At 41.6% G+C, this 27,612-nt stretch overlaps 1 protein-coding gene across 2 annotated transcripts in view; it reads right to left on the reverse strand.

Annotated features, from left to right (window-relative positions):
* Window positions 1-2,876: 2,876 nt before the first annotated feature.
* The window catches only part of USP39 (ubiquitin specific peptidase 39), a gene marked incomplete at both ends in the record, with an annotated part of 32,273 nt that continues 7,537 nt past the window's right edge, over window positions 2,877-27,612 (reverse strand). Inside the window, 11 exons of one of the 2 annotated variants that reach the window (XM_084235674.1) lie at window positions 2,877-2,924; window positions 3,614-3,700; window positions 5,663-5,798; window positions 11,205-11,347; window positions 15,576-15,764; window positions 16,279-16,346; window positions 18,681-18,758; window positions 20,140-20,365; window positions 23,768-23,920; window positions 25,317-25,453; window positions 27,186-27,280. In XM_084235674.1, coding sequence (XP_084091800.1) covers window positions 2,877-2,924; window positions 3,614-3,700; window positions 5,663-5,798; window positions 11,205-11,347; window positions 15,576-15,764; window positions 16,279-16,346; window positions 18,681-18,758; window positions 20,140-20,365; window positions 23,768-23,920; window positions 25,317-25,453; window positions 27,186-27,280 — 1,360 coding nt within the window. Of the gene's footprint in view, window positions 2,925-3,613; window positions 3,701-5,662; window positions 5,799-11,204; window positions 11,348-15,575; window positions 15,765-16,278; window positions 16,347-18,680; window positions 18,759-20,139; window positions 20,366-23,767; window positions 23,921-25,316; window positions 25,454-27,185; window positions 27,281-27,612 lie in introns of those variants that run through there. The other variant, XM_084235675.1, reaches the window with a different exon arrangement.

The raw sequence follows: 27,612 nt of genomic DNA on the forward strand, positions 1-27,612 counted from the left end.
ACAGGAATGATGCCTGACATTCCATACTGTGCATCTCATTTTGGGAAAGCATGAAAATCTGCTCACTTGTCGGAAGGGTAGCTGTTTATTGTTAGGCAAAAATACAGTTGTTCTCCTTGTTGTTGTATATATGTGTACAAGAAAACATATGGAAACTGAGTCATCAAAGGGGTGGGTGGTGGCAGTCATTAATGTAGTGACGTCTCAGCTCCAAATTCACCTTCTTTGCCTTCTCTGTGAAAATGGATTTCAACACTTTAGATTTTTTTCTTGACAGCTTTGTCAGAATATGTTGCTGGTGACACACTGCAGGAAGAGCTCTGCTTCCCAGTTCTGGTGTACCAATTTGAGAGACGCATCTGTGACTTTTTCTAGCATCGAACTCCTTCAAGATTTTCAGATGCCTGGTTGTTAGCATACAGCAGCATCACCCCAAAGTTTCAGAAGGTACTACCTTTCTCCCCAGGCTGCTTGGTAGCGTAGTAAGATGCCGCCCCAGGAAGTTTTCTCCAACATGCTAGAAAGCAGATTTCTGACAAGTTCTAGGGCAAGAATTTCAACAAGGTCTGGATCTCACTCTTGGACACTGTGTCAGCCCTAGGGGCAGCAGCTGATGTTTCTATCTGCTGGCAGTACATTCTTAGAGTTCATTACTAGTCATACCATGGTTATTAGAATCTGTTAATAATTCTTGAAATTAAACTTTCCCTGATACCATTATTGCAGTTTCTCTCTCCTGATTAGACACAGACTAAGCTGCCACTAAGCTTAGACTAGACAGCAGCAGAAGGAAGATGAAAAGAAGTGGGAAGATTCAAGAGGCAAAGTGGTACTGACAGGAGTTATAGATGAGGCCAGGGCAGTGGGGGTAGGGGTGGAGAGAGGATAACTGCTGGATAAATTTCCAGTTTATGTAATTGGAAGGATAGTGGAACTTGTCACTTGTCACTTACATAGCAAACACTTGGGCCCCATGTTGAAGAGGAAAACTCACGAGTTTTTTTTTTTTTTAAAGATATATTTATTTATACAAGCACTGGGTACAGTCAGAAGCGCAGGAGGGTAAGAGAATTCACCAGAGCCAGAGGGGAGAGCAGAGCAGGCAGACTTAAGTACACTGCTGAGGGGAGCAGCGGGCGGCAGGAAAGGTCTGCACGCCATGTGGGACCCTCGCCTGGCGGCCGGGGATCGAACCGGCGCTGCAGAGGCTGCGGGAAGCTTCGCAACCCAGCGCTCAACTGCTGCGCCACCGGGGAGGCCCCACAAGTTGAGTTTTTAAAGAAAGGCGTTTGGATTGACTTTAAGACACCCAAAATATATCAAGTAGGGAGTATGCACTAAAGTTCAAGAATTCAGAGAAATCTGGGATTAAGACGTGAGTCATCCCTCTAGAGGTGGTACATGAAACCATAGACATAGTTGAAATGGCCTAACAGAAAAGCAAACTGGAAGAACAGAGGATCGAGACTGAGTCCTGAGGAAATGCAACTTTCAATAGCTGGATAGAGAAGATGAGCCTATAAAGGAATTTTTTTAAAGCTACAAGCAAAAAAGAATTATCTTTAGAAAAAGTTTTTGTTTTTGTCAGGGGGTGGGATTTTGCTTTATTTTAGACTGAAATTTGTTTCATTGCATGATCTTTTCACAAATTGGTTAAGAATTATTTTAAGTCAATCACAGGCATTTCTTTTTTAACTCCACCACCTCCCCTTATACCCCATCCTCTACCCCACTCCCCTCCCTCTTAGGCTCAGAATCCTGAGGATGTTTACATGATATCCACTGGTTTTTTAAAGTGCTTTACATTATAGAAATTTCAGGAGTGGAAATGTCTAGCATTTGTTTTCTGACATGCTTTATTCAAGGAAAGGGTGAAGTTGCCAGAGAGGCGGAGGAGAATAAGGACAGCCTTCTGACTCTCAGAAGTACAGCGTGCAGAGCTGCACGGCTCCTGCACCCTAGGAGAGCCTGCTATGGCTGACGGGCTGCTGCCGGCAGCTGAGGCTTCAGATCTGCCACTGTGTTCACGCCCAGGCTCCCTTCCTCTGGGTTGTTTTTAACCCCTGACTGGTCCTGGGGAAAGCCATTTCTACTTGATTCTTCTCACAAGTGATCTTTGCTCGGGGGCCCATGCTGGCCTGGCACAGGCAGATACTCCTATCTTCCTTCTTCCCTCACACAGCCCTGCCCTGCAGACTGAAATCGCCCACCTCCAGACTTCTAGTTAAGCACAAAATAATTTATCACTTTTAATCAGATTATTTTGTTACTGAAGAGACATATGCATCCTAACTGACACACCACTCACAAGCTGACAGTTAGCAACAAGATTGTATGACAGTCTGTAAGTAGACAGTTTGTCAGATTTATAAAAAATCTTCCCTGTCTCATGGAAAGATATAAAACAAGAGGCTGGTTTAAAAACAGGAAAAAATTTAATCCATTCCAAAAAACACACAGGGAAATGAGGAGACTGCAGGAATTATCTGTGATGGAAGGAGGACATTACTGGCTTCATGCTCTTATTCCTAGAATCCTGAGACTTTGATGCTTAAAAGAAATTATCTTGTCTTTTAGGTACGCCCAGCTACTCAGAAATAAATTACATACCTCTGTAAAAGAGTTCTGGTCTGCTAAAGCTGGAAGGGAGCTAGCAGGGCGCTAGACAGGATGGGAAAGGAGGGTCAGTCTACAGTAAACTGGTAAGAGAATGGCTGGGTGACAGTGCAGAGCCCTCCAGAGGGGTGGCCCCTCTGCTGCTCTGGTGTGAACCAAGATTCATAAAAAGTGGGTTGCCCAATGAATGTTCAGTTACAGCTTCAGTTATTATTTATCATCTATGGTCAAAAGCCCTAGAGCAAAGTCCTAGACACTCCTCAAGCTCCTTGCTGGTTAGTTTCATCATTATCTCGCCTCTTCCAAATCTGTAAGAAATGAATATAACAGATATTTAGGAGCTGATATTTATTAAATACCTCTCTGCACTCAGCAGTGGATAGCCCGCCACCCCACTTAAATATCCACCCCTTAAATATCTGCTAGCCCCCTCATGAAACTTATCTATAATCTTTCAAAAATTTCCCTTTCATCTGATTTTCATTTTCCCACCCTTCCTCTTCCTCTCCTACCTCCCATTCCAAACTTCCTTTCTGAAAAAGAACTCATAGTCAAGTCAACAACCTCAGACAAAGTGGCTGAGGAAAGTTATCTCTTGACGCAGTGAGGTTACTCATCCTTCTTACAAAGGCTAGGGCTTTTTCTTAGTTTCAGTCTTCCTTTTTTGCCACGTCCTAGGGCAGTTAGCAAGAGACGGGAGAGATAATCTGCTCCACAATCTCTCAATCCACTGGAGAAGACAGTTAAAACAATATGCTCGGTGTACCAATAGACATGCAGGAAGTGCTGTGAGTCACCAAAAGTGCTGACTGTGCCTAGGGAACTGGGGAGCGTTTGCCCACCCCTCTCTGAAAGTCCCACCTCACTCCTCAATGCATTTTCAGATCTACCACAGGTACCTAAACGTGACTCTAAGTTAACCCCACTTCCTGCCATCACTCACAATATCCCTCACACCCCAACTACTCAGCACTCACTAAGTCTGTGGCCAACCCACCTGAATGTAAGCCTCTGATAGCGTGATCATCTGGGGAAGGATGTCAGTCACCTGGAGGTCCTGTAATTCATACCATTTGCCTGTCCCCTGCAAAAGTATGAAGAGTACAGAAGCAAGGGATGCAGTCAACAAGTCAGAGAAACAACCACCAGACCATCATCAAACAAAAGTCATGAATAAAGAGGGCATGACCTTTGCTGGGCATCATTCAACTTAAAGAACAGTTGGGTATTGATCATGGCAGACTCAATGCCTGGCAAGAGTTACCTGAAGCACGACGAAATCTCAAACACTCGGTACACCTTTTTAGAACTTGGGTGGACAATAAAAAGAAAAAAACACTGATACTCTTTAGTCCTCACCTAAGAGGTCGCCTTACTGCTCAGAACGGACAGGCTAGGTGCGGTGTTAACCCATCAGAGGAACTAAAAGCAGACATTCCCACACCCTACCCCAGAGAACAAAGCAACTGAAAGACACTGTCTACCATACTAATCCAATTCCTCTCACCTGTGAAACTAATGTGGCAAATACAACCAAAATCTACCTCACTTCCTGCTTCCATAGAGGAAAAAGAGGTTTCTGGATATGGCAGTCACTTTGGGATGCTCACCTGCCTCATCCACCCATTCTAAGAAATGCCAAAGACAAGATACTAGAGAGTACAGGTATTCTAGTATTCTGGGTGTTCCACCAGTGCAAACTGTAGGAAACATAAAGAAAGCTCAAGATCGTAATCAAGTCCCTGTTCCAGTTCAAGGACCGGTTAACGGCACAGTGAAACCAAGTTTCTAGGTTCAAACCCCAATTCTACTGCTGCAAATAAATTATTCCAACTCTAGGCCTAGGCTCCCTCATCCATAAAAGATGGCATTGACCCCTGTCTTGGAAGTCTGTGTGAAGCATGTGAGATGCTCACACAGTAAGCACTTGGCATCCTTTCCAGACACAATAAAATGTCTGATAAACAGAAGCTAGTTATTATTATCCCACAATCCTAGAAGAGACTGGGACTCACAAATCAGAACAATCTGTGCTGATATTCCCTGCAATATCAATTATATCTCATGTACATGTTTTATCCATTTTCAGTTTGAAATAAATTCACAGTATTTTTGAGCTGAAAGGAATCTTTTACACCAGTGCTTCACAAATTTCAAATAAATCAGGTCTTACTAAAATGCAGATTCTGGTTCAGTTTTGGGTAGGGTCTGAGATTCTGCATTCTTTTTTTTTTTTTTAATATTTATTTACATATATATATTTACATCAAGATTCTGCATTTCTTTTTTCTTTTTTAAAAAGATTTATTTATTTATTTATACAAGCACTGGGTACAGTCAGAAGTGCGGGAGGGTGAGAGAATGCACCAGAGCCAGAGTGGGGAACAGAACAGGTAGACTGATGAAGTACACTCTGAGGGGGGCAGCAGGCGCGGCAGGAGAGGTCTGCACACCATGTGGGACCCTTGCTGGCGGCCGGGGATCGAACCAGCGCTGCAGAGGCTGCTGGCAGCTTAGCAGCCCAGCACTCAACCGCTGCGCCACCAGGGGAGGCCCAAGATTCTGCATTTCTAACAAGTCTGGGATTCTATAACTGCAAACCTCCAACAATGTCAACACTGCTGAACTGAGGAGCCCACATTAGGTGCCAAGTTCTAAGGTATGACAGTGGTTCTCAACCTTAGTTGCACACTAGCCACCTTTGCAGCATCACACTGCCTGGGTGCCACCTCCAGGTAATCTAATGCAGAGTCTCTTTACCTTGATGGACATTTTGGGCCCATATGCTGTGGGAGGGCTGCCATGGACACTGTTAGGATCTTCTGCAGCGTCCCTGGTCTCTATCCTGGTTGAAAACCACAGGCATCAGGATTTTTTAAATCTCTACAGATGAGTCCAACATGGAGCCAAAATTGAGAATCACTGCCTTAAACTAAACACTGACAGCTCTATTAGATGCAGAATCCCAAAGTCAAGGCCAAGAAAGCACAAACAGAAAGCAGCTGCCCTCTAAAATACCAACAGTACAGCTGTTTTTGCCACTCACATGATGAAGTACATGGATCCGGTAGGAGCCCTCCGAGGGCTTGCCATCGTGAACAATGTTGGCAATGAGGTCATAAGTGGTATTCTTGTGTACTGCCTGTACTTCTTCAGACAAGTATTCTCTCAGATCCACATTTCTGATGTAAAAAAAATAAGGCCAAAAGATCAGACAACAATGTTAAAGAAACTACCCTACACAAATGGACCACAAGGCTGTTAAATGCTATTTAGGATGCTGGATCCAGTGAGGTTTTCAGTCATGGAACCCCAGACTTGTGAAAATTCACATAATTGGCCATAAAATAAGAATTTCCAGTCAAAATAGAAAGCCAGGATCTTTGGGAAGAGCATTTTTTGAAACACATGTCTAGATGTCAAACATGCAGGGCCTAGAATCTGCAGGCTTGAAACCGGAATCTGGGTTTGGCCATTTCAGAGCTGAGTCTGAGTTTAACAAGCTATACACCTCGAGGTTCTCCTTGTTAGAATGGCAGTGATGGTCTCCCCTGAGATGGCCAGGATAAAGTGAGACAACTAGTATGACTGCCTCACCCTCCACCCTAGCTCAGAATAACAGTATACAGGCTGCACCAAGTTTCTGGCCTAAGGCCCTGCAAGTATGATCACATGATTATGTGGGGTACCATGAGACTAATCACTATAACAATCTCAATGACAAACCAAAAAGATCTGATTGATTTTTTTCTTCTGTTTTCTGGGACCTCACTTCTGTATTTAATTGCTTCCCACTTTATCCTGTTCTGATTAATTAACAGATTAAGTAACAGAATAGTTACAAGGAACAGAAACCCACCCAAGGTAGCTTAAGCACAAAGGGAGAATTGTTGGATCCAGGTGCCAGAGAAGCAGCAGGATCCAAGAGAGGATCCCTCTTTCCCACTTGCCTTTGACATCAACTTTATTATTCTCATTTCTTTAATAGTGTGGCTCTCTCTTCTTTATGTGACCCATTTGAACATACCAGTTCCCAAATTTCTCAGTCCTGGTTGTCAAAAGAAACTATTTACTGAGTTCCTTCAATTGGAACTTAAACATATCAGATTTATTTTTAATATCTGAATATTCACTTTCAGATATAGAAAAGCATTCTTGACATACCTCGAATTAAATCTCTCACTACATTTTAGAAGTTGGATTCTGTCGAAGTTATAAGCGTATACCATGTAATACACTGCAAATACACCATGTAATATGCTGCAAAATAACATTCTATAATAAATGCTTACTGTGAAGACTCTACAAAGACAACTATTAAGAACTTTCAAATAGTTAAACAGGGAAACAGACTGGTAACATAAGAGAATATGTTGGCTACATAGTTTAAGGAAAAATAAATCCTGCCACAGCCTACAAATATTCTAAAAATTTAAATAAGACAAGGTAGAATAAAAGAGATTCTATCACATTTCTAATCTCTGAAATTGTCCGATGTGCTACCATTCATAACCTGTGACACAATTACATGAAAACATGAAATGCTAACTGGTTATTTCCAGTGGTCACTTTATTTATTTTTAAAGATTTATTTATTTATGCATACAAGAACTGGGGTACAAGCCAGAGGTGTGGGGGGTGAGAGGATTCACCAGAGAAAGACTGGGGAACGGAACAGGCAGGCTGACTGAAATACACTGCTAAGGGGAGCAACAGGTGAGCCAGGAAAGGTCAGGTGCGCCATATGGGTAGCTCCCTGACCAGCCAGGGATCAAACGTGTGCTGCAGAGGCTGCAGATAGCTTCACAGATTGCGTCTTAACCCACTGTACCACCAGGGAGGCCCTAGTGGTCACTTTTAGATATACAGCTTTGGATTTTAGACTCTGTATATATTACCTGTAAAAATACAGAAAGTTTCCCGTGCAAGCCAGTGGTAGTAAAAAAAAAAATGCAACTTCTCTTTAATTATATTATGTAACTTTCTATGTGTTAGTGATAGCTACTTATTTCTACAGACTATATAGAATAAAATAAATAGTTAAAGGCAATTTCAATGAGTCTTAAGAAATCCATGTGAGGCCCAGAAAGAAAACTTTCTGCTAGCTGCTAAAAGCAGACCACTGGTGTTACTTCCTCCCAGTTTTAACAACAGTTGTCTGAACTTACCTGAAGAGTCCTAGGGAAATGTTCAGGAGTGTTTATACTCAAGTTCTCATGACTAAACCAAAACTGTGTAGTGGCAAATGGGAATGAACACACGTTGAAACATTTTGTCTGGGAAAAAGAGGCAAAGGAGCAAACCATACTCATCTCCCAACCAAAATAGTCCAACTTAGAGAAGACCTACTTAGCTGAAAGTGATACCTTTTTTTTTTTTTAAGATTTATTTATTTATTTATACAAGCACTGGGTACAGTCAGAAGTGCAGGAGGGTGACAGAATTCACCAGAGCCAGAGGGGAGAGCTGAGCAAGCAGACTGATGAAGTACACTGCTGAGGGGAGCAGCGGGTGGCAAGAGAGGTCTGCGCACCATGTGGGACCCTCACCCAGCAGCCAGGGATCGAACCGGCACTGCAGAGGCTGGGGGCAGCATCGCAACCCAGTGCTCAACCACTGTTCCACCAGGGAGGCCCTGAAAGTGACACTTTAAATCTGGGCTCCAAAAGCCCTGTCTCCAAATGAGCAGAGGACACCTAATTGCAGCAAATCTGATAAATCGCTGTTAAAAATGTTGTGAATAAAACAGAATCAGTAACTGGGGACTTTGGATTATCTAGAACCCTATCTCCTTGAAAGAAATTATAGAAACTATACAATTACATTATCGTACAGGTTTCCAAAATTAGCCACACAATATGATATTCCCTAAAAGGCTGGCTAGTTAAGAGGTAATCTTTTCTTAACTTCTCCAAAGTAAGTTTTCTGAAAGACAAACTGCTGAAGTCACAGTTACCAAAAACCTAAAATGCAACTGGTGGCAAAATAACATGCTCCAGGCACAATATAAAAGAAACTAAGGAAATACCTGTGGTGACTGATCAGGAACTATCAACACATAGTCCTTCTTCCTCAGCAACTGCCCTAGAGTCAAGAGACAGTTCTTCCTGCCAGGAAGACTGGTGACTGGCAATTCACAGGAGTCAAATTCTTAAGTAAAACCCTAAGCCTTGGACTTTCAGAGAAAGCTCCTCTATGGGAGCAAGAACAGGTGTCGATATCCTCCAATTTCATTCTATTTGTCACACAAAAAATATACTAAAGAAAAACAGGAAGACAAGTATGAGAAAATAAAAAATAAATTTTCCTATAATCCTAATTACAGAGGGTTTCTCTCCTTAGCCCCCACCATTCTCAGATGCTTGGTGATTATAGAAGAAGAATAAAATATTATACCTTGAAGAATCCCAGGGTTCATATAGTCCAAGTCTCATTTTATCCATAAGCAAATATATACAGACCTAAGTTCTCTTTAATTTTTGCTACTACCCTCTCACACATTACACGAATGAAAAACTGTAACTGTTTACAAAGGAGAAAATGGCAGTCCTGCATAGGCTGGGGAATTGGATAATGGAGGTGGACAGAGGAAGAAAGAAAAGAAGAGATGAGCATTTACCTGTTAGAGGGCCCAAACAATTTTATGCAGGTTTAAAAAAATAAATACTGGGGCAAACATGTTAATCCTATTTTTTTTTTTAAGATTTGTTTATTTATGCATACAAGAACTGGGGTATACGTCAGAGATGCAGGAGGATTCACCAGAGACAGAGTGGGGAGCAGAACAGGTAGACTGACTGAAATGCACTGCTGAGGGGAGTGGCAGGTGAGACAGGAGAGGTCTGTTGTGCCATGTGGGTAGCTCCCCAGCCGGCTAGGGATCAAACTCGTGCTACAATGGCTGCAGACAGCCTCATAGTGCTGTGCTTAACCCCTTGCGCCACCAGGGAGGGGCGCATATTTTTTCCCAAATCCTTTTCACTAAGAAACTGTCTCAGGGCTCTACTCTGATCTTACCTAATGCCAGCACAGAGTTACACTTCTTCTTACCAGTCCTGTCATCAGTTTTCTCCATGTTCTCAGAAATACATTCTTCAGAGTTTGAAAAACCATGTCTCTTGAGAACTGAAAACCAACTGTCTTACCCCCAAATGGGTTTTGGCAGGAGCCTTCTGCATTAGAAGGAAGCAAAGTAAAAGCACCTGGTACTATTAAAACAAGTAATAGGGATGGAATGCACAGCGGTAACTATAGTCAGTAACAAATTTGAAACTTATGGGCCTCCCTGATGGCGCAAGGGGTTAAGTCTCAGCACTATGAAGCTATCGGCAGCCACTGCAGCATGAGTTCAATGCCCAGGCCAAGAAGGTAACCCAGCAGACCTCTCCTGTCTCACCTGCTGCTCCCCTCAGCAGAGTATTTCAGTTGATCCACCCGTTCTGCTCCCCACTCCGTCTCTGGTGAATCCTCTCATCTACCCTCCACCCCCCATCCCTCACACCTCTAGCCTACACTGTATGCATAATAAATCAATCTTATAAAAAATTGATGCTTGCAATATATGGTATCAGATGGTAACCAGAGTTATTGTTATGATCATTATGTGATCTATACAAATGTCAAATTATTATGTTGTACACCTGAAACTAATACAGTTTTACGTGTCAATTATACTTCAATGAAAGTAATAATAATAATAACATCTGGTCCAACTTACACCAATTTTGCTTGAAAACTCATATTGTTCAGAAAACTGCATGATAAATTAAAAATAAGATCATACATCAAAATCTATAACTTCCTGGGGCCTCCCTGGTGGTGCAGGGGGTTGAGCACTGCACTATGAAGCAGCCCACAGCCTCTGCAGCACAAATTCGACCCCCAGCCGGCCAGGGAGAAACCCACATGGAGAGGTGGGCCTCTCCTGTCTCGCCTGCTGCTCCCCTCAGCAGTGTATTTTGTCGGTCTGCCTGTTCTGTTCCCTGCTCTGTCTCTGGTGAATCCTCTCACTCCCCGCATCTCTGGCCTGTACCCCAGCTCTTGTATGCATAAATAAATAAATCTTAAAAAAAAAATCTATAACTTCCTCATCAATAAGGAGAAATTGAGAGCATTACAGACATTACCCTGGGGGGCTGGGGGGAGTCAGGGAAATAAGACAGATGGGACACCCCCCCCCCAAAATATAGTAGGACAAGTCTGGAGTCATCCCATGTCCATGCCTAACTATATTACGCAAGAAGATGTGACAACCAGCAAAAAGATCGTCAGACTCTAACTGCTCAGGACTACCTTCTAAGGCAGGCAGTATTCCACCTGTGCTCCCTACTTGTGTCAACTATTTTCCCCTATATTGAAAGACTACAATTCCCAGTAAGCTTCAGAAGAGAAGAAAAAGGGGATTGCCTTCAGGTAAACATCTCTGAAATCCCTGAAGTATTTCAATTTTCGAGTAAAAACTCTAACTTATGTAGTACACATAGGGTTCTATGCCTTGCAATCTCCAATTAACAGAGTCCAAAATTAACAATGGCACAAAAATATGAACAGAAATCTAGGCTCACTCCCCAAGAGTAAGTGATACTTACGTAATAGGGAAGTTGACAATAGTTGGATTCTTCTCCACAAAGAAATTATTCTTAGTGAATCTTTTAATGCAAAAGATTAGATAAGGTGGCAGCTTGGTCAGTTGAAAGCGCTTCAGAAAGTTCTCCTTGTAAGTCTTATATTCCTGAAAAGAGTAAAGAATCTATCAAATAAATGCTGGAACACTGGGGCAGAGGTATGAGTTTGGTTTGTTTTTTTTTATGCAATTTTGCCTTATTAGATTTCAGAAGACACCTAATCCCAGAAACCACACACAAGGCTTAGGAAAGCAATCTGGATAAGGCTAACTAAAATAGCTCAACTGTGCGTTGTCTTTCAGCCAGCATATGATCGCACTGTTGAACTCTTTAACTGTGGTAATGTAGGTATTAGTTTTCACAAGAAAAAAAAAGTGTCAGATGAAGAGGTTTGTCAAAAGCTGCAGAATTAAGACCATGAAAGCCTCAATTCAAAATAAGGAAGAACTTCCTGACCACTTGATAAAAAGCACCCATAAACAGGCACTTATGAAGCAGTGAGGAGTACTTCATCATTGAGAATATTCTAGCAGAGGCAGCAACCAATATTCCATATCCCTTCTTCCTCAAAGGTCCCAAGACCCAGTGGGTCATATGCAATCTGTCAGGCAATATTCTCTGAGGATCCACTCAGCATATTTGAGCAGACAGGAGCAGTGCACAAGCCAGGACATCTACCCCAGCCCAAGAGGCCATGAATTTATTGTTCCTTATTACAACACAACTTAGTAGAAATACTAATCATAATCTGAGAAGAAACATCAATGAGCGCATTTCTCTTGAGAGTGAGCAAGTTCTAGGGATAACAAGACTCCATTCAGGGGTACCCAAGTTTCCCAGAAAAATACTTTCATTTAATATAAGGAGCAGTGATCTTAATGTAGTAGATACACATGCTAATTCTCACTGATGAACACCTGAAACTTCAATAATGTTAAAATGCAGTTACTTCAATTAAAAAAAAAAAAGCCTCTATTAAAATAAAGGCCATTATTTTTGTTCACTTTTGAAAATAAAATAAAATTAGGATACATTTACACACAAATTAAAATACACACACTCCAAAGCCTTCTGGATGATGATCTTATAAAATATCAGGTAAGAATTCTACTTCCAGTACTACAGCATGAGGAGTTCCAAAGAGCCACTCACCAACACATCTGGTAAAAATTATCAAAAAAACATTTAAATTCTCTGGACATGGTCCTAAGAGTATAGGTCAAATAAAGAAACATTTACTAAAGAAAATAGTTTGCAATATTTTTTTTAAATGTTATTAAAAGAAGGCCTCCCTTGTGGCGCAAGGGGTTAAGTCTCAGCACTATGACGTTATCTGCAGCCACTGCAGCATGAGTTCAATCCCCAGTCAGGGAACTAACCCACATGGCACAGCAGTCTTCTCCTGTCTCGCCAGCTGCTCCCCTCAGCAGTGTATTTCAGTAGATTCACCTGTTCTGCTCCCCACTCTGTCTCTGGAAAATCCTCTCACCCTCCCACATTTCTGGTCCAGTTCTTGTATGCATAAATGAATAAACCTTTAAAAAAAAGTTATTAAAAGAAAATCTACTGATTTGGTAAGAAAAACGAGTCCATGGTATTTAAACAAAGACCTCTCCCTTCCTCCCTGTTCCCGTTCACGACAAACTGGTATAGGCAAGAACACAGGCCCCCTCTCTCCCCAGCTCCCAAAAGGCTGTCTTCCCAGGAGAGACAGATGCCAGCATTTCTCAACCCACCTCCAGTTACCTATTGCAGAAGCTAAGTCCCAATGTGTGCCAATAATACATGAAGCAAAAACTGATAAAAATGAAAAGGAAATAGAGAATTCATGGATAAAAGAAACAGTAACACCACAATTTTAATAGTGGACAGAACACCTAGGCTCAAAATCAATAAAGAAGCAGAAGACTTGAACAACATTATAAACTAAACCTGAGAGAAACAGAGAACACCCAACACAGCAACAGAATGTATTTTCTTGCCAAGGATACATGGAATATTCTCCAAAGACCATATGTTAGCCCATAAAATGAAACTCAATATATTTAAAAGTGCAAAAATAATACAAAGTTATTCACTAGCCACAATGGAATGAAATTAGAAGTCAGCAACAAAGAAAGTCAGGAAACTTATAAATATGTGGAAATTATTATTATTATTTTTTAAATACGTGGAAATTAAACAACACACTCCTAAATAACCAAGGGATAAGGGGAAAAAGCAAAAGGAAAATTAGAAGACAATTTGAGATGAATAAAAATGAAGACACAACATACAAAATCTTATGGGAGACAGCTAAGCAGTCATTAAGAAGAAAATGCAGGCCTCCCCGGTGGCGCAGTGGGTTGAGAGCCGCGCTGTGAAGCGGTCTGCAGCCTCTGCAGCATGGGTTTAATTCCTGGCCAGCCACAGAGATTCCCACATGGTATGGCAGACCTCTCCTGTCTTGCCCACTGCTCCCCTCAGCAGTGTACTTCATCAGTCTGCCTGTTCTGCTCCCTGATCTGTCTCTAGTGAATCCTCTCACTCTCCCACACTTCTGGCCTATACCCCAGCTCTGGTATAAAAATAAATAAATCCTTAAAAAAAGAAGAAAATGCTCAAGTTACTAGAATCAAAAATGAAAAAGATACTTACTAATGACTTTAAAGAAATGAAAAGGACTATAAAGGATTATAAAGGAATACCACTGATCCCAACAAATTATATAACATAGATAAAAAGGACAAATTCCTAGAAAGACACACACCACCAAAACTTAAGAGGAAACGACATGAATAGGCCTAAACTAAGTGAATATATTGAATTAGTCATCAAAAAACTCCCCACAAAGAAAAGCCCAAAACCAGATGGCTTCAGGAGTCATTTTGACACATTTAAAGAAGAATTAACATTGATTCTTCAAAAACTCGCCCAAAATACAGAAGAGGTGGGAACATTTCCTACTTGTTTTATGAAGTCAGCGTTACCCTGATAACAGAACCAGATAGAGACATCACAGGTAAAAAAAAAAAAAAAAAAAAAAAAAAACCTGTGTCGATATCTCTATGAATACATCTGTATCTCTATCTCTCTATGGATCCAAAAGTCCTCAACAAAATACTAGCAAACCAAATCTAACAACATATAAAAAGAGGTAAACACAATGACCAAGTAAAATTTATCCAGGTATACAAAGCTAATTTAACAAGCAAAAATCAATCAATATAATATACCATATCAAAATGAAAAGCAAAAACCACACAATCATCCCACTAGTCACAAAAAAGCATTTGACTAAAAAAAAAAAGCATTTGACTAATTTCAACACCAAGTTGTGAGAACACTCAATAAACTAGAAATAGAAGGGAACTTCTTCAATCTAGTAAAAAGCACCCATGAAGAAGTCAGACCTAAAAACATTAAAAAAAAAAAAAGAGAGAGAGAGAGGGAGAAAAGGCCATACCTAACAATATATTTAATGGCAAAACACTGCCTTGCCCTTCCATAAGGTCAGGAACAACACAAGGGTTTCTGCATTTGCCACTTCTATTTAACACTGTACTAGAGGTTCCAGCCAGGGCAACTAGGTAAAAAATGTAAAATGTAAGAAAATATAAGAAACAACGTTAAGAAATAAAAAACATCTATTGGAAAAGGAGTAAAACTATCTCTAGTTGCAGATGACATGATCTTGAGTATGGAAAAATCTTAATAAATCTACTCAAAAGTACTGCTAGCATTAAAGAGTGAAGGCAAGGTTTCAGGATATAAAATCAATATACAAAAATTAATTATATTTCTACACACACTAAAGAATCTAAAAATAAAATTAATAAAACAATTCCATTTACAATAACTTAAAAGGAACAAAATTCTTAAGAATAAATCTACACTTGATCTTAGCCAAAAGGCCGAGAAGCGATAAGAATAAATCTAACAAGGCAATACACCATACAATAAATACACTGTTTATATGAGGTGATTTCCATTTTTCATTTTCTTTTTGTAGTTGGAAACTGCCACATGTACGGAGTACACCTAACACACTTAGTACTACAGTAAACGTCTTCAATGAGCCTCCAAGACACCCTATTTCTAGCTGATAATCCCTAATTCTTAACTATAATTATAGTACATGCTCTCCTATTTCTTGTATATCCTTTTAAACTATCTGGTCTTTAGAGTACAAAGAGTAGGGAACAGAGAAAAAGGAGGGGGTATTAAGGACAGTACTCAGAAAATTTGATAAAACTCTCAACAGCAGAGGAATAAAACAGAATTAAAATATAAATAAATAAAATGAAAAAGTCGAGAGGGAGGGGTATCAGCAGGACAGGGGTGCAAATGAGTTACCTTTTCAGTAATGCCATTGAACTTGGCCAGAATGTTGAAGAGCGGCACCTGGGGGATAATGAGCTGTTCCTTCTCATCCTTGTAGAGAGGGGCAGTAGGAAGGTCCAACGTTAGGTACATAAAGGTGGACTCCACCATTGTCTCCTGATACTCATCATTATGAAGCAGCTGCTCTTTTTCTTCTGCTGGCTAGAAAATTAGTGAGAAGAAAAAGGAGAGATGCATGAACAGCATAGAAACAATATAGACAATAAGAAAACAATGTTTTTGTACATTTAATTTACTTCAGTTTCTATACTAAAGCGAATGAAAAGGGGTGCCCAAAAGACTGGGCAGTTTCGTAAACAGTAGCACCACCTGGTCAGATTAATGCAAGAACCAATGGGAAGCCATATTCAGAGTTTTTATTTACTATATAAACCAGACTATCTAAAAAAGTTTGAGCGGCTCTGGGACTTAAATGAAAAAAAAGTAAATAAAACACCAGCACCACCTAGTGGCCAGGCCACAGCAGCACATATACAACCACTAACAGCTAAAGTACAGCCCCCATAAGCCACTGGAACCGGAATAAACTGCTGCTTGGCAAATGTTTTTTGTAGACCCTCTTTCCTGGACAAGGGGCCTTATGGATTCTCTAAGGATCTCTACAGCAACCCTATATCCCCTAAATCAGTCCAAGAATCAAGAACAACTCACTCACCAGATCAGGATGGGGAAGCTTTTTAGTGAAGATTCTCATGGATCCTTGGAAAACATCAGTCACAATAGCTGTACAAACAAATCAATATGCAAATTGTCAGGTTGGAAAACATTTCTAAAATATACTATCAACTTTTAAATTTCTGACATAAACCAGCATCTGCCAGCATAAAACCCAAACTAAGCACAGAAATGTGCTATAATAACATATATCCGTCAAGGTACCTTTATAACTACTTATAACTATAAATATTCTGCCCTTTTGGCCCTCTAACACAGAGCCTGCCATTAAAAGAAAAACTTAGTGTGTTTGAAAAGGATGAATAATTTACACAGCCTAGAGATTTATAAATCACACACAAAAAAATTCATAAGCAAAATAAGAAGCAGCCAAAGAACATCCCATAACCATATACTGCCTTAAAGAGAGACAATGTCCACCCTATATTGGACACAAAGATAAATGACAGGAATGGAGCAGTGGAGCAGAACAGAACCAAAACAATGAGGCAGAAAGCATAACAGGGTTCTGAAAACCTGATAGGAGCCACATTAGAGAACTCAAGAAAGAAGCACAGGCTGAAGACACCTAGTAGAGGCAGCAAGATCATTAAGTAGAAAGCACCAGCCACAACCCCACATCAAGAAACACCAGAATCATCAACACAGAAAGATGACAAGAAAACCTCATGAGGTCTCCAAAGATTCAACTAGCTGGGCAATTTCTGAGCTAACAGATTTTTTGGCATTGATGAAAAATGTCTACTGCTAAGCCAACCGGGATGCCAAGGGAAATAGGATGCAGTCTGAGAATCTATATGGAAACCATTTCTCCAAGTTTAGGCTTAGAGTGAGGAGTTAGCCTTTAGTGCTTTACCTGTCAACTTACAAGTCAGGCAAACCATCTACTTAGTCCTCACACCATTTCTTGCACAGCCAGGAGATTGGCAGTCTGTACATGATGCCCCGCTCCTCGGTTTGAAACTGAGTCAGGATATCCATGTTCACTTATTAAAAAAGCTAACAGAGGGCCTCCCCGGTGGCGCAGCGGTTGAGCGCTGGGTTGCGAAGCTGCCTGCGGCCTCTGCGGCGCTGGTTCGATCCCCGGCTGCTCCCCGGCCACCTGAGGAGGGTCCCACATGGTGCGCAGACCTCTCCTGCCGCCCGCTGCTCCCCTCAGCAGTGTACTTCGGTCCTTCTGCCTGCTCTGCTCCCCGCTCTGGCTCTGGTGAATTCTCTCACCCTCCCGTGCTTCTGACTGTACCCAGTGCATGTATAAACAAAACAAACAAACAAATAAATAAATAAAACATGCCTCTATAAAAAAAAAAAAAAAAAAAAAAGCTAACAGAAGCCTGGCCTACCATTGCCTGGAAAAGGTGCAAAAAGCACATGGAGAAGGTGCTGGCCAGGATGGAGTAGCAGGCCAACCAGATGCGTCAGCAGGCTAAGGCCTTCTTTGCCCATCTCGAGCTGGGTTTGAGCCCGATATTAAGACATGCAGCAACAGTGGCCTCCCACCCAGCCTGCAAGAGGCCCTGTTCCAGCTGTCCTCCTAGTGGGCCCTAGCTTAATAAAGTTCATCAAGAAGCTTCATAGCAAAGATAAATTAAATTAAAATACAACCATGGGCCTCCCTGGTGGCGCAAGGGGTTAAGCACTGTGCTGTGAAGCTATCTGCAGCCTCTGCAGCACAAGTTCGATCCTCGGCCGGCCAGGGAGCTACCCACATGGCACAGCAGACCTCTCCTGTCTCGCCCGCTTCCCCCTCAGCAGTGTATTTCAGTAGATCTGTCTGTTTCTGCTCCCCACACTGTCTCTGGTGAATCCTCTCACTGCTCTCCAACCCCGGCACCTCTGGCCTATACCCCAGTTTTTTTTTTTTAAAGATTTATTTATTTATTTATACAATCACTGGGTACAGTCAGAAGCGCAGGAGGGTGAGCGAATTCACCAGAGCCAGTGCGAAGAAAGGAACAGGCAGACTGATGAAGTCCACTGCTGAGGGGAGCAGCGGGTGGCAGGAGAGGTCTGCGCGCCATGTGGGACCCTCCCCCCATGGCCGGGAATCAAACCGGCACTGCAGAGGCTACAGGCAGCTTCACAACCCAGTGCTCAACTGCTGCGCCACCGGGGAGGCCCTGTACCCCAGTTCTTATATGCATAAGTAAATATTTAAAACAATAAACAAATAAAATAAATAAAATACAACCATCTTCTAGTAAAGGAAAATGGAGAGAGGCCTATTCAGGAACAAAATTTAGCTTATGTGTACACAGAAACTACCGTAGCACAGGAATATATATAGCTAAGAACAAAGATGGGATGTGGAAGGGCTTTTGTTTTTGTCTTTTAAAAAAATAAGCTAAAAAGAGCTCTCCTTTTACAAAATAATGTGCTTACTTTTCTTCTTCTTCTTTGTGCCTCCCAGAGCTGAGTGCAGAGCATTCAGAAACCAAGACAGAAAGTCGACTCCATCCCCTGGAAAACAAGGGTAGGACAAGTTGAGGCTGGGAGGATTTCTGAGACCCCAAACCATGCATTGGATGGCATGCCTCCACATTGCTCCTCCCTCCGAGCCTGTTCCATTTCCTGGGCATCTTCCTTGGACCATTAAATGTTGGCATTCCTCAAGGTCAAGCTCTTACTCTTCCAGTCTTTACTCTAGACTCTCTAATCCAACCAGGCCCTATGAGTCATCTCTACTCCAAACCTGTTTCTCATCACCCAACAAAAGTCATTACTGAATTTCCCCTCCAATTCATACCTCAGTCCAAATGCTTTCAAAACATAAATCTGATATCACATCTTTGCTTAAAAGCTTTCACTGACTCCCCATTGCTACTAGGGTACAATCCAAATTCTTTATAATGGCATATATGCCCAACAACCTGGTCCCACCTTCCCAACCTTCACCTTTCCTCTCATCACTGTCCTCTAGAATCCTAGGATTCAGTTACCTGCAGTTTTCTGTCTGTGCCAGGCACCTGCATGCTTCTGTCCACAGTGTCCTCTCTAGCTGGAATGCCCGCACCTGGCCTGCCTCCTCCTCTACCTAAAACACTCAGGCATCTCTTCCTCTAATCTGACCCCAGCCCACCTTCCACATTCTCGTCTGGGGGTCCTTACTCCATGTCCCTCCCATAAAAAAATTTTTTCCTCTATTACAGAACTTGAAACCCTGCAATAACCTTTTTAGGGCCTCCCCTGATGGCACAGCGTTTGAGCGCTGGGCTGCGAGGCTGCCCGCAGCCTCTGCAGTGCCGGTTTGTTCCCCGGCCGCCGGCGAGGGTCCCATAAATAAATAAATAAATAAATAAATAAATAAATAAATAAATAAATGACCTTTTAAAAGGACTATCTTCCCTACATACACACTAGAAAAAGTATGTATCGCTGCAGCTCTAAACCTAGCATGTAAATGATGCTGAACAAACTGGCAGTGGGTGCTAGAGGACACTGGCTGAGATACAGGTTCTAGGAATGTCTGCTTTATTCACATGGAAAACTAATTGGGTGTGGAGGAATAGAAACATTCAACAATAGTTTACTGGAAATAATCCAGTCTGTGACCTGACAAAATGAGAAGCAAAGGTGGCAGGTACTTAATAAAGGCTGGTGCTTTTCCCAACCTCCTGGCTTTGCCCTAAGCCATACAGTTTAGTTCAATAAATAAGATGGACTTTTTTATTCATCTGATATCTCTAGGGACTCGCATTCTGAAAGAAGAGTGGGGAACCTAAGCTATCCATCAGACACTCATTCTTACTACTATACGACTCATTGCAAAGTAGAAAAAAATTTGTTCATTAAACTAGTTTTGTTGCCCTGAAGTCAAAAAACATCAATCCTTGTTCCTTACCTTGCTTGGTAATCTGGAAAGTCTTCTTGCTGCAAAGAACAACAGCCTGAAGCATCTCATGGGGAGAAACATGTGCCTTGAAATTCCGAGGGTTCCAGAGCTTTCTCATAAGTTCTCCAAAACGCTGTACCAGCAAGAACATGATATCCCCTGGTGGACGCTTGATGTTCTTGTAATTGTCCTCTTCCAGGAAGTAGTTCCGGAGAGGAGGAACATTAGACAGAGCCTGGAAGTCAAACAGTGGATTAATCCAAAGCTCCTTTGCAGGACCTCTGGGAACCAAGCTCTTCCAACTGAGGTTCTTTCAGAACTGTGGGCTGTGTTGGCGTGTAATAGTCAGAAGTAAACACTCTTAGTGAACCCCACCCAGGTCACAGTACAGAAACATCCTTCATATTGGGTTTCACACACAGACCAGTTCTGCAGACACTTTGCTGATGTGGACATGGCAAAGGAGTTTGTAAAAAGGCATGCAAATCCCTATCCACTGAGCAATTTATTTAACAATTTCCTTTGTTGGCTCTATTTAGGATTATGACTAGATTTGGATTCAAAAAGAATTAAAGGCTAGAAACCCAATATTCTTTCTTCATTGTCTATTTGACTGGGACAATCAGTCTATCTGACTGGGACAGATAGTTTCTACAGACCCCAGTTCCCCCATCTATCAACAGCATATTAAAATAATATGAAAATCATCTTAATAAAAGTTGTGTTTTCCTCAAGTGTGGTATGGAGCTATAGCAAAAAAAAAAAAAAAAAAAAAACACTTCTGTATATAAAAATGAATGTACTGTTATGATGGAAAATGGACAAAAAGTTTAGAACAAAAATAAATAAATAAATAAATTTTACCTCGATCAGCAAAAAGACAAAAACTAGTCGTGTAAGTTCAGGATAGAATACGTGTTCCTCATTCTGGACTATAAAATTGGGAGGGGAACTACAGAACAGATCATAGATAAATGCCCAATCACCCCAGAAGTCCTTCCTAACCAATTCCCGAATCCTTACCAGCTTTGTGCTTCGAGCACAACTTTCTTTTGCAAGGCTATCCATTAAAAAGGAGGATAAAAGTGTTTGTGAAATACAATGAACCCAGGCATCTCTGGGGAAGGCAACTCGGAACCATTGCACTGATTAGGAAAGCCCCTACAAGCTTATTTCAGCTAAAGAAACAATTGCTTCTTGGAAAATAACTGCCTTAAAAAAAGTTATTCTCAAAAGGAAAAAAATATGGACAGTTTATCCTACTTTTTAGTTATCCAGGCTGTAGAGAGAGGCTGCTCTCTGGCTTCACCAACATCACAACAGTAGGTGTCCTTAGAGAGAAGTAATCCAGTTTCCAGATGGAACATTCAATCCTTTTTAGTGGAAGCATCATCACAGAGGGTTTGCTCATTTGCTTGTTTTTATAAACAAACTTCGTATAAAACTAAAACCCATCAATAAGACTAACTGCCCTGACCAGATTCAAATGTTATCTGTTCCATCTGTAACAATCTTAATAAAGTCATAAGATGGGCCTCCCCTGGTGGTGCAGGCGGTTGAGCGCCATGCTGTGGATCTGTCCGTAGCCTCTGCAGCACCTGTTTGATCCCAGCCAGGCGGCAAGGGCCCCACATGGTGCGGCAGACCTCTCCTGTCACACCCAACTGCTCCCCTCAGCAGTGTATTTAAGTCAATCTGCCTGTTCTGTTCCCCACTCTGTCTCAGGTGAATCCTTTCACCCTCCCGTGGATTTGGCCTGTACCCCAGTTCTTGTATAAAATAAATGAATCTTTAAAAAAAAAAAAAAAAACAGTTATAAGATGCTGCACAAGGAACAGTCGGCCACATCTCTGTCAACCTAAGAATTAAGAATTTGACCCTTCCAGGGACTAGGTCAGACACCAAAACTAACAGATATACTTTTACAACTGTTTTCCCCAATTCCTTATTTAAAAATACATTAAAGACCAAATTAGAAGGAGGAATTATCTCTAACATATACAACAAAAAAGGTTAATACTTATTTCTTAAAGCTCAGTAAAATTAACCACCAATAGAAAAATGACAAAAGACCCAACCATACATGAAGAAAGATAGTCAACTTTAGAAGTGAATTTTAAAAAGTTAAAACAGAATACCTATCAAACAGGAAAATTTTTTTTCAGTGATAATGCAAGATGAGGAACACTTGTATAACCGGTGAGTTTGTAAGTTGCTATAAACACTCTACAGCCTAGAACCTAGGCTCCAGATGCATTAATATAAGAATAATTTATAATTCGTCGGCAGAATGGATTAATACATAATCATTAAGATGCTGCTTAAGAATATTTATTGAGGGCCTCCCCGGTGGCGCAGTGGTTGAGCGCTGGGTTGCAAAGCTGCCCGCAGCCTCTGCAGCGCTGGGGCGCTGGTTCAATCCCCGGCTGCTCCCCGGCCACTGGGGGAGGGTCCCACATGGCGCGCAGACCTCTCCTGCCGCCCACTGCTCCCCTCAGCAGTGTACTTCGGTCCTTCTGCCTGCTCTGCTCCCTGCTCTGGCTCTGGTGAATTCTCTCACCCTCCCATGCTTCTGACTGTACCCAGTGCTTGTATAAATAAATAAATAAATCTTTAAAAAAAAAAAATTTATTGATTTCATTGTATAACTTTAAGTAAAAATATATACACATATATACTATTACTTTGTAGACAAAAAATACAATTATATACTTTAAAAGTCATGATATACATATGTATATATAGATATCATGCATGTAATGTATATATCTGTGTATTTTATGCATAATAAAAGGTGTCAGAGTCACAGAAAATACAAGGTTGTATGTAGGATACTCAGCCAACACTGGTAAGAGGGGTAAAAAAAAAAGAGAAGTTAAATTTGATCTATCAATTTGGGAATAGCAAAATAACTCATTATATTGTCACAAGGCAGAAGGTGTTTGTGGGTATATGTGTTTAGAAAAAGGTCTGGAGGTCTATATGATGTTAACTACCTCAGGACAAAATACTAGGAAAAAAGGGAAGTTTTTACTCTTTACTTTCAACATCTCATCCCCCTAGTATTTATGCTTATTATTTTCTAAAATCAATTTTTTATGAAGCAGAATGACTGTGTAATTTTCTTGCTTATGCTTATCAACATTTTCCAATTTTTCTATAATGTGCACATATTACTCAAGTAATTTTTTTAAAAAAGAAAACAGTGCAAGTTACAAATAGGATGACTTTGGCTTTCCACCTTTCCTAACTCAGGATTCAAGCACAGGAGCAGAATCTACACAATGGAATGCCAGCAGATATATCTGCACCACTAAAAAAAATAAAGCATCATCTAGATATGTGTCTCTTATTTGGTAATGTCAGATCATAAGCAGATTCTATGTGACATCCCCTGGAACTCAAGAAGTTATTAGGGCAGTGGCTGGAAAAGGCTTCATCACTTGGCAGCAGCCCCTTGAACAAATACAGGAATGTTCAGCTTGGTGGGGAACGAACATTGAAGTAGAATCCTTGGTCAGATGTGGTGTCTGGGAATCACTTCACTGCATTTTACCAAAAGGTAATGATTTCTTAGCTGACCTTCACAGTGTTCCCAGGTTACCACCCCTGCCCCACTGTTCCCATCTTATCCTACCTGAAGGACAGCATTGGCGTAGTCATTGGCCTTTATGTTATTCAGGCCCACAATACCAGGCAGGTAAGTGGTGCCATCATATGCCCTGGACAATTTGGCTTGCTTGTCCAAGTTTGCAATCTGCTGCTTTGTGAAAGTGGGCTTCAACACATACTGCAAAGCAAAGGAAAATTCTAAGTTGCTTTAGGCATACCCAAAATTCCTAAGATAAATCTGGAATAGTAATTTCTGCCAAAAACATAAAACACTTTGATCATGAACACTTCACTACGCACCCAAAAGAACTCCCAACAATAAAGAGCAGGGTAACATAGGATAGGTCCTTTCCATATGGCTAATCCAGAAGGAAATCTGTTTAAAACAAAATCACTGAATCCTGAGTCTTTTCTCAAACTTCAGGTTGGGCCAAGTCCATGATAAACCATCAAAGCTGCAAGAGAGACTCCGAAGGCAGCAGGAATCTGAGTCTTGGGTGAAATGGTACACAGGGCCAGCACCTGGCCCAAGGGCAGGTACAGAAGTGCCTCCTTACCTTTCTGCAAGACTGCAATCACATAAGATTAGAAGGCAGATCATTTCTAGAGCTGAGGGTTATCAAATCACAGGCTAGACAAAGGCTGCCACTAAGAAGCTTTAAAGCCCTGAATTTCAATTTCTCCCTCTTTAATACTGTCCATAACCACTTTAACTTCAAATATTAGTAGGCCTATACAACTTACAAAAGTAGCATAAACAGCGCTTCAAATATTCTGAACACCAAGCCTTCCTTAAAAATAAAAAGATTGGGGCCTCCCCGGTGGCGCAGCGGTTGAGCGCTGGAGTGTGAAGCTGCCCGCAGCCTCTGCAGTGCCGGTTTGATCCCTGGCCGCCAGGCGAGGGTCCCACATGGTGCGCAGACCTCCCCTGCCGCCCGCTGCACCCCTCAGCAGTGTACTTCGGTCCTTCTGCCTGTTCTGCTCCCCGCTCTGGCTCTGGTGAATTCTCTCACCCTCCCGCGCTTCTGACTGTACCCAGTGCTTGTATAAATAAATAAATAAATCTTTAAAAAAAATTAAAAATGAAAAAATAAAAAGATTGGGGGCCTCCCTGGTGGTGCAAGGGGTTAAGCACATAACTGTGACGCTATCCACAGCCTCTGCAGCACAAGTTCGATCCCTGGCCGGCCAGGGAGCTAACCACGTGGCAAAGCAGACCTCTCCTGTCTTGCCCCCTGCTGCTCCCCTCAGCAGTGTATTTCATAGATCTGCCTGTTCTGCTCCCCATTATGTCTCTGGTGAATCTTCTCACCCCCTGCACCACTGGCCAACACCCCAGTTCTTATATAAATAAACAAATAAATAAATAAATAAATAAATAAGCAGAAATGACAGCTAGCTTACAGACCACAAACCACAATTATGGAACCTGACCTCCTTACTCAGTTTCCCTGGTTCCTCCTCTCCACACCCAACAGACTAAGATTCTTCCCTGACTCATTGGTAGAGATATTAGGAAGCCCGAAAGAACTCTGAAGAAAACCAGTGTCAAATCAGTCATCTTGGACACACACCGTGATATCCTCCAGCGAGGAATCAATGATCTCATAGTTGTCAGGAAGGCAGTAAAACTTGAGGGTGTGGAGGTTGAGGAAGACATGGTGGCTGAACTGGACGCTGTGAATGTAGGCATGAGACTTCAAACCCCGGCCTGTAGGGAAGGATAAAAAGCTGTAAGAGAAGACAGATTCCAGAAAGGCACAAATCAGGTTTGATTTTCCTTTCACTATTTTGTACTGGAATGTTAACATCGGCAAAAGCAAAGTACGATGCCATCCATGATACGAATCTCCCACAAGAACTTTCTTTTTTTTTTTTTTAATAGAGGCATGCTTTATTTATTTGTTTGCTGGTTTGTTTGTTTTGTTTATACATGCACTGGGTACAGTCAGAAGTGCGGGAGGGTGAGAGAATTCACCAGAGCCAGAGCGGGGAGCAGAGCAGGCAGAAGGACCGAAGTACACCGCTGAGGGGAGCAGCGGGCGGCAGGAGAGGTCTGCACGCCATGTGGGACCCTCCTCCAGTGGTCGGGGAGCAGCCGGGGATTGAACCGGCGCCGCAGAGGCCGCGGGCAGCTTCGCAACCCAGCGCTCAACCGCTGCGCCACCGGGGAGGCCCTCCCACAAGAACTTTCATCACAAAAGTTAGCAAGAAAGAATAGTGCATCGGTTACTTTATTTTCTAGATGGCATAAGACGTAGGTCAGGAAAACTTATTTCATAAACCTGAATGTAAACCTTAACCATATGGAGTATGTGTATTTAAACACATACACATATACATATATGAGTTAAGTTTTATATATAACAGAAATTAGGAATATCTACATATATAATAGTACATATACACATACAAATCCTGTGACTGTCTAGCATCACTCAATCCTGATTTTCCAACTGCCCACATTTACACCAATCTTGAGCCTACATATCTTTGCTCATGTTGCCACTTCTTTCTGGAATGTCTCTCCCTTAACCCACTAAAATTCTGTTTCACCAGAGAGCCTCCCATAAACTCAATGCAAACACTACAACTAACACTGATCTTTGAGTATTTTACCCCCTATTATTCTTATTTATATTCAGTACCAGAGTCTAGCAGTAACCTTTATAATCTTAGTTTGCTGATTATTTTGTGTTAACTTTGTAAGTTCCCTATAAAATCAAGGAACGTAGCTTATATTTTTCTGAAACCTCCACTATACTAAGAATTTGCTGGTTTAAATGAAGTCAAATAATAAATTTCCAGAAAAGAACAGAATTAAAGTCTTCATAGCAAAAGAATTTTCAGAAAAAGACAAAGAAAACATTAAGAGGACAGATAAGTATAGAAACAACAGGCATTCAAAAATTCAAGAGTCAAGAGATCTCCTAAAAAACCTTTCAGACAACTAATTCTTTCTCCCTTTCTTATGTATTCAGGTCCTGGCCAATCAGAGAACTGCCTACTGTTTTTTTAAGAGCATTCCCATTTCCTGGAAACAATGATAGGAATTATTAGACATGCCTCCTGACAGGACTTTATTTTCTTTTAAAAAAAAAAACTCAGGGGCCTCCCCGGTGGCGCAGCGGGTTGAGCACCACACTGTAAACTGTCCACAGCCTCTGCAGCGTGGGTTCGATTCCCAGCCAGCCAGAAGAAACCCACATGGTGTGGCAGACCTCTCCTGCCTCGCCTGCCGCTCCCCTCAGCAGTGCCTTCGGTCCGTCTGCCTGTTCTGCTCCCCGCTCTGTCTCTGATGAATTCTCTCACCCTCCCGCAGCTCTGACCTGTACCCCAGTTCTTATATAAATAAATCAATCTTTAAAAAAAAAAATCTCAGGAGGTGGCCTGTGGTTAGTGCTGACAACTTAGAAAATTTGTAATGTTTAATATTTACTTACCCTGAAAGTACTTGCCACACACCAAACAGGCATATGCATTTATATGGGAGAGGGAGATGGAACACAGTTTCTCAAAGTCAAAGTCCAGCACACTCCTAAGAGAAGCAAAGCAAAAGAAAAAACAATAAGGACAATTTCTAGAACACCAGAGTAAAGCAGCATTGGCTTCATGTTCTTCATGCCATCCTTCACTGAATGTTTCAACAACCATATAAACCATAGGGAACAGTGACTAATCCTCACCTAGACATTTAATATAGCACTATCCCCTGTGCTCCTCCCTCCCTCCCTCTCCCTCCTCCTCCTCCCCTGCAGTATGTCTCTGGTTTATAATTGTCTGTTTTTGCTTTGTTGTGTTTTGTACTGTTATTATTTTTTTTTACACTGATGTCTTATTTGGTTCCCCTATATTCCTGTTATAAGTGAA

Source organism: Talpa europaea, assembly GCF_964194135.1.
Source record: "Talpa europaea genome assembly, chromosome: 6".
Lineage (NCBI taxonomy): Eukaryota > Metazoa > Chordata > Mammalia > Eulipotyphla > Talpidae > Talpa > Talpa europaea.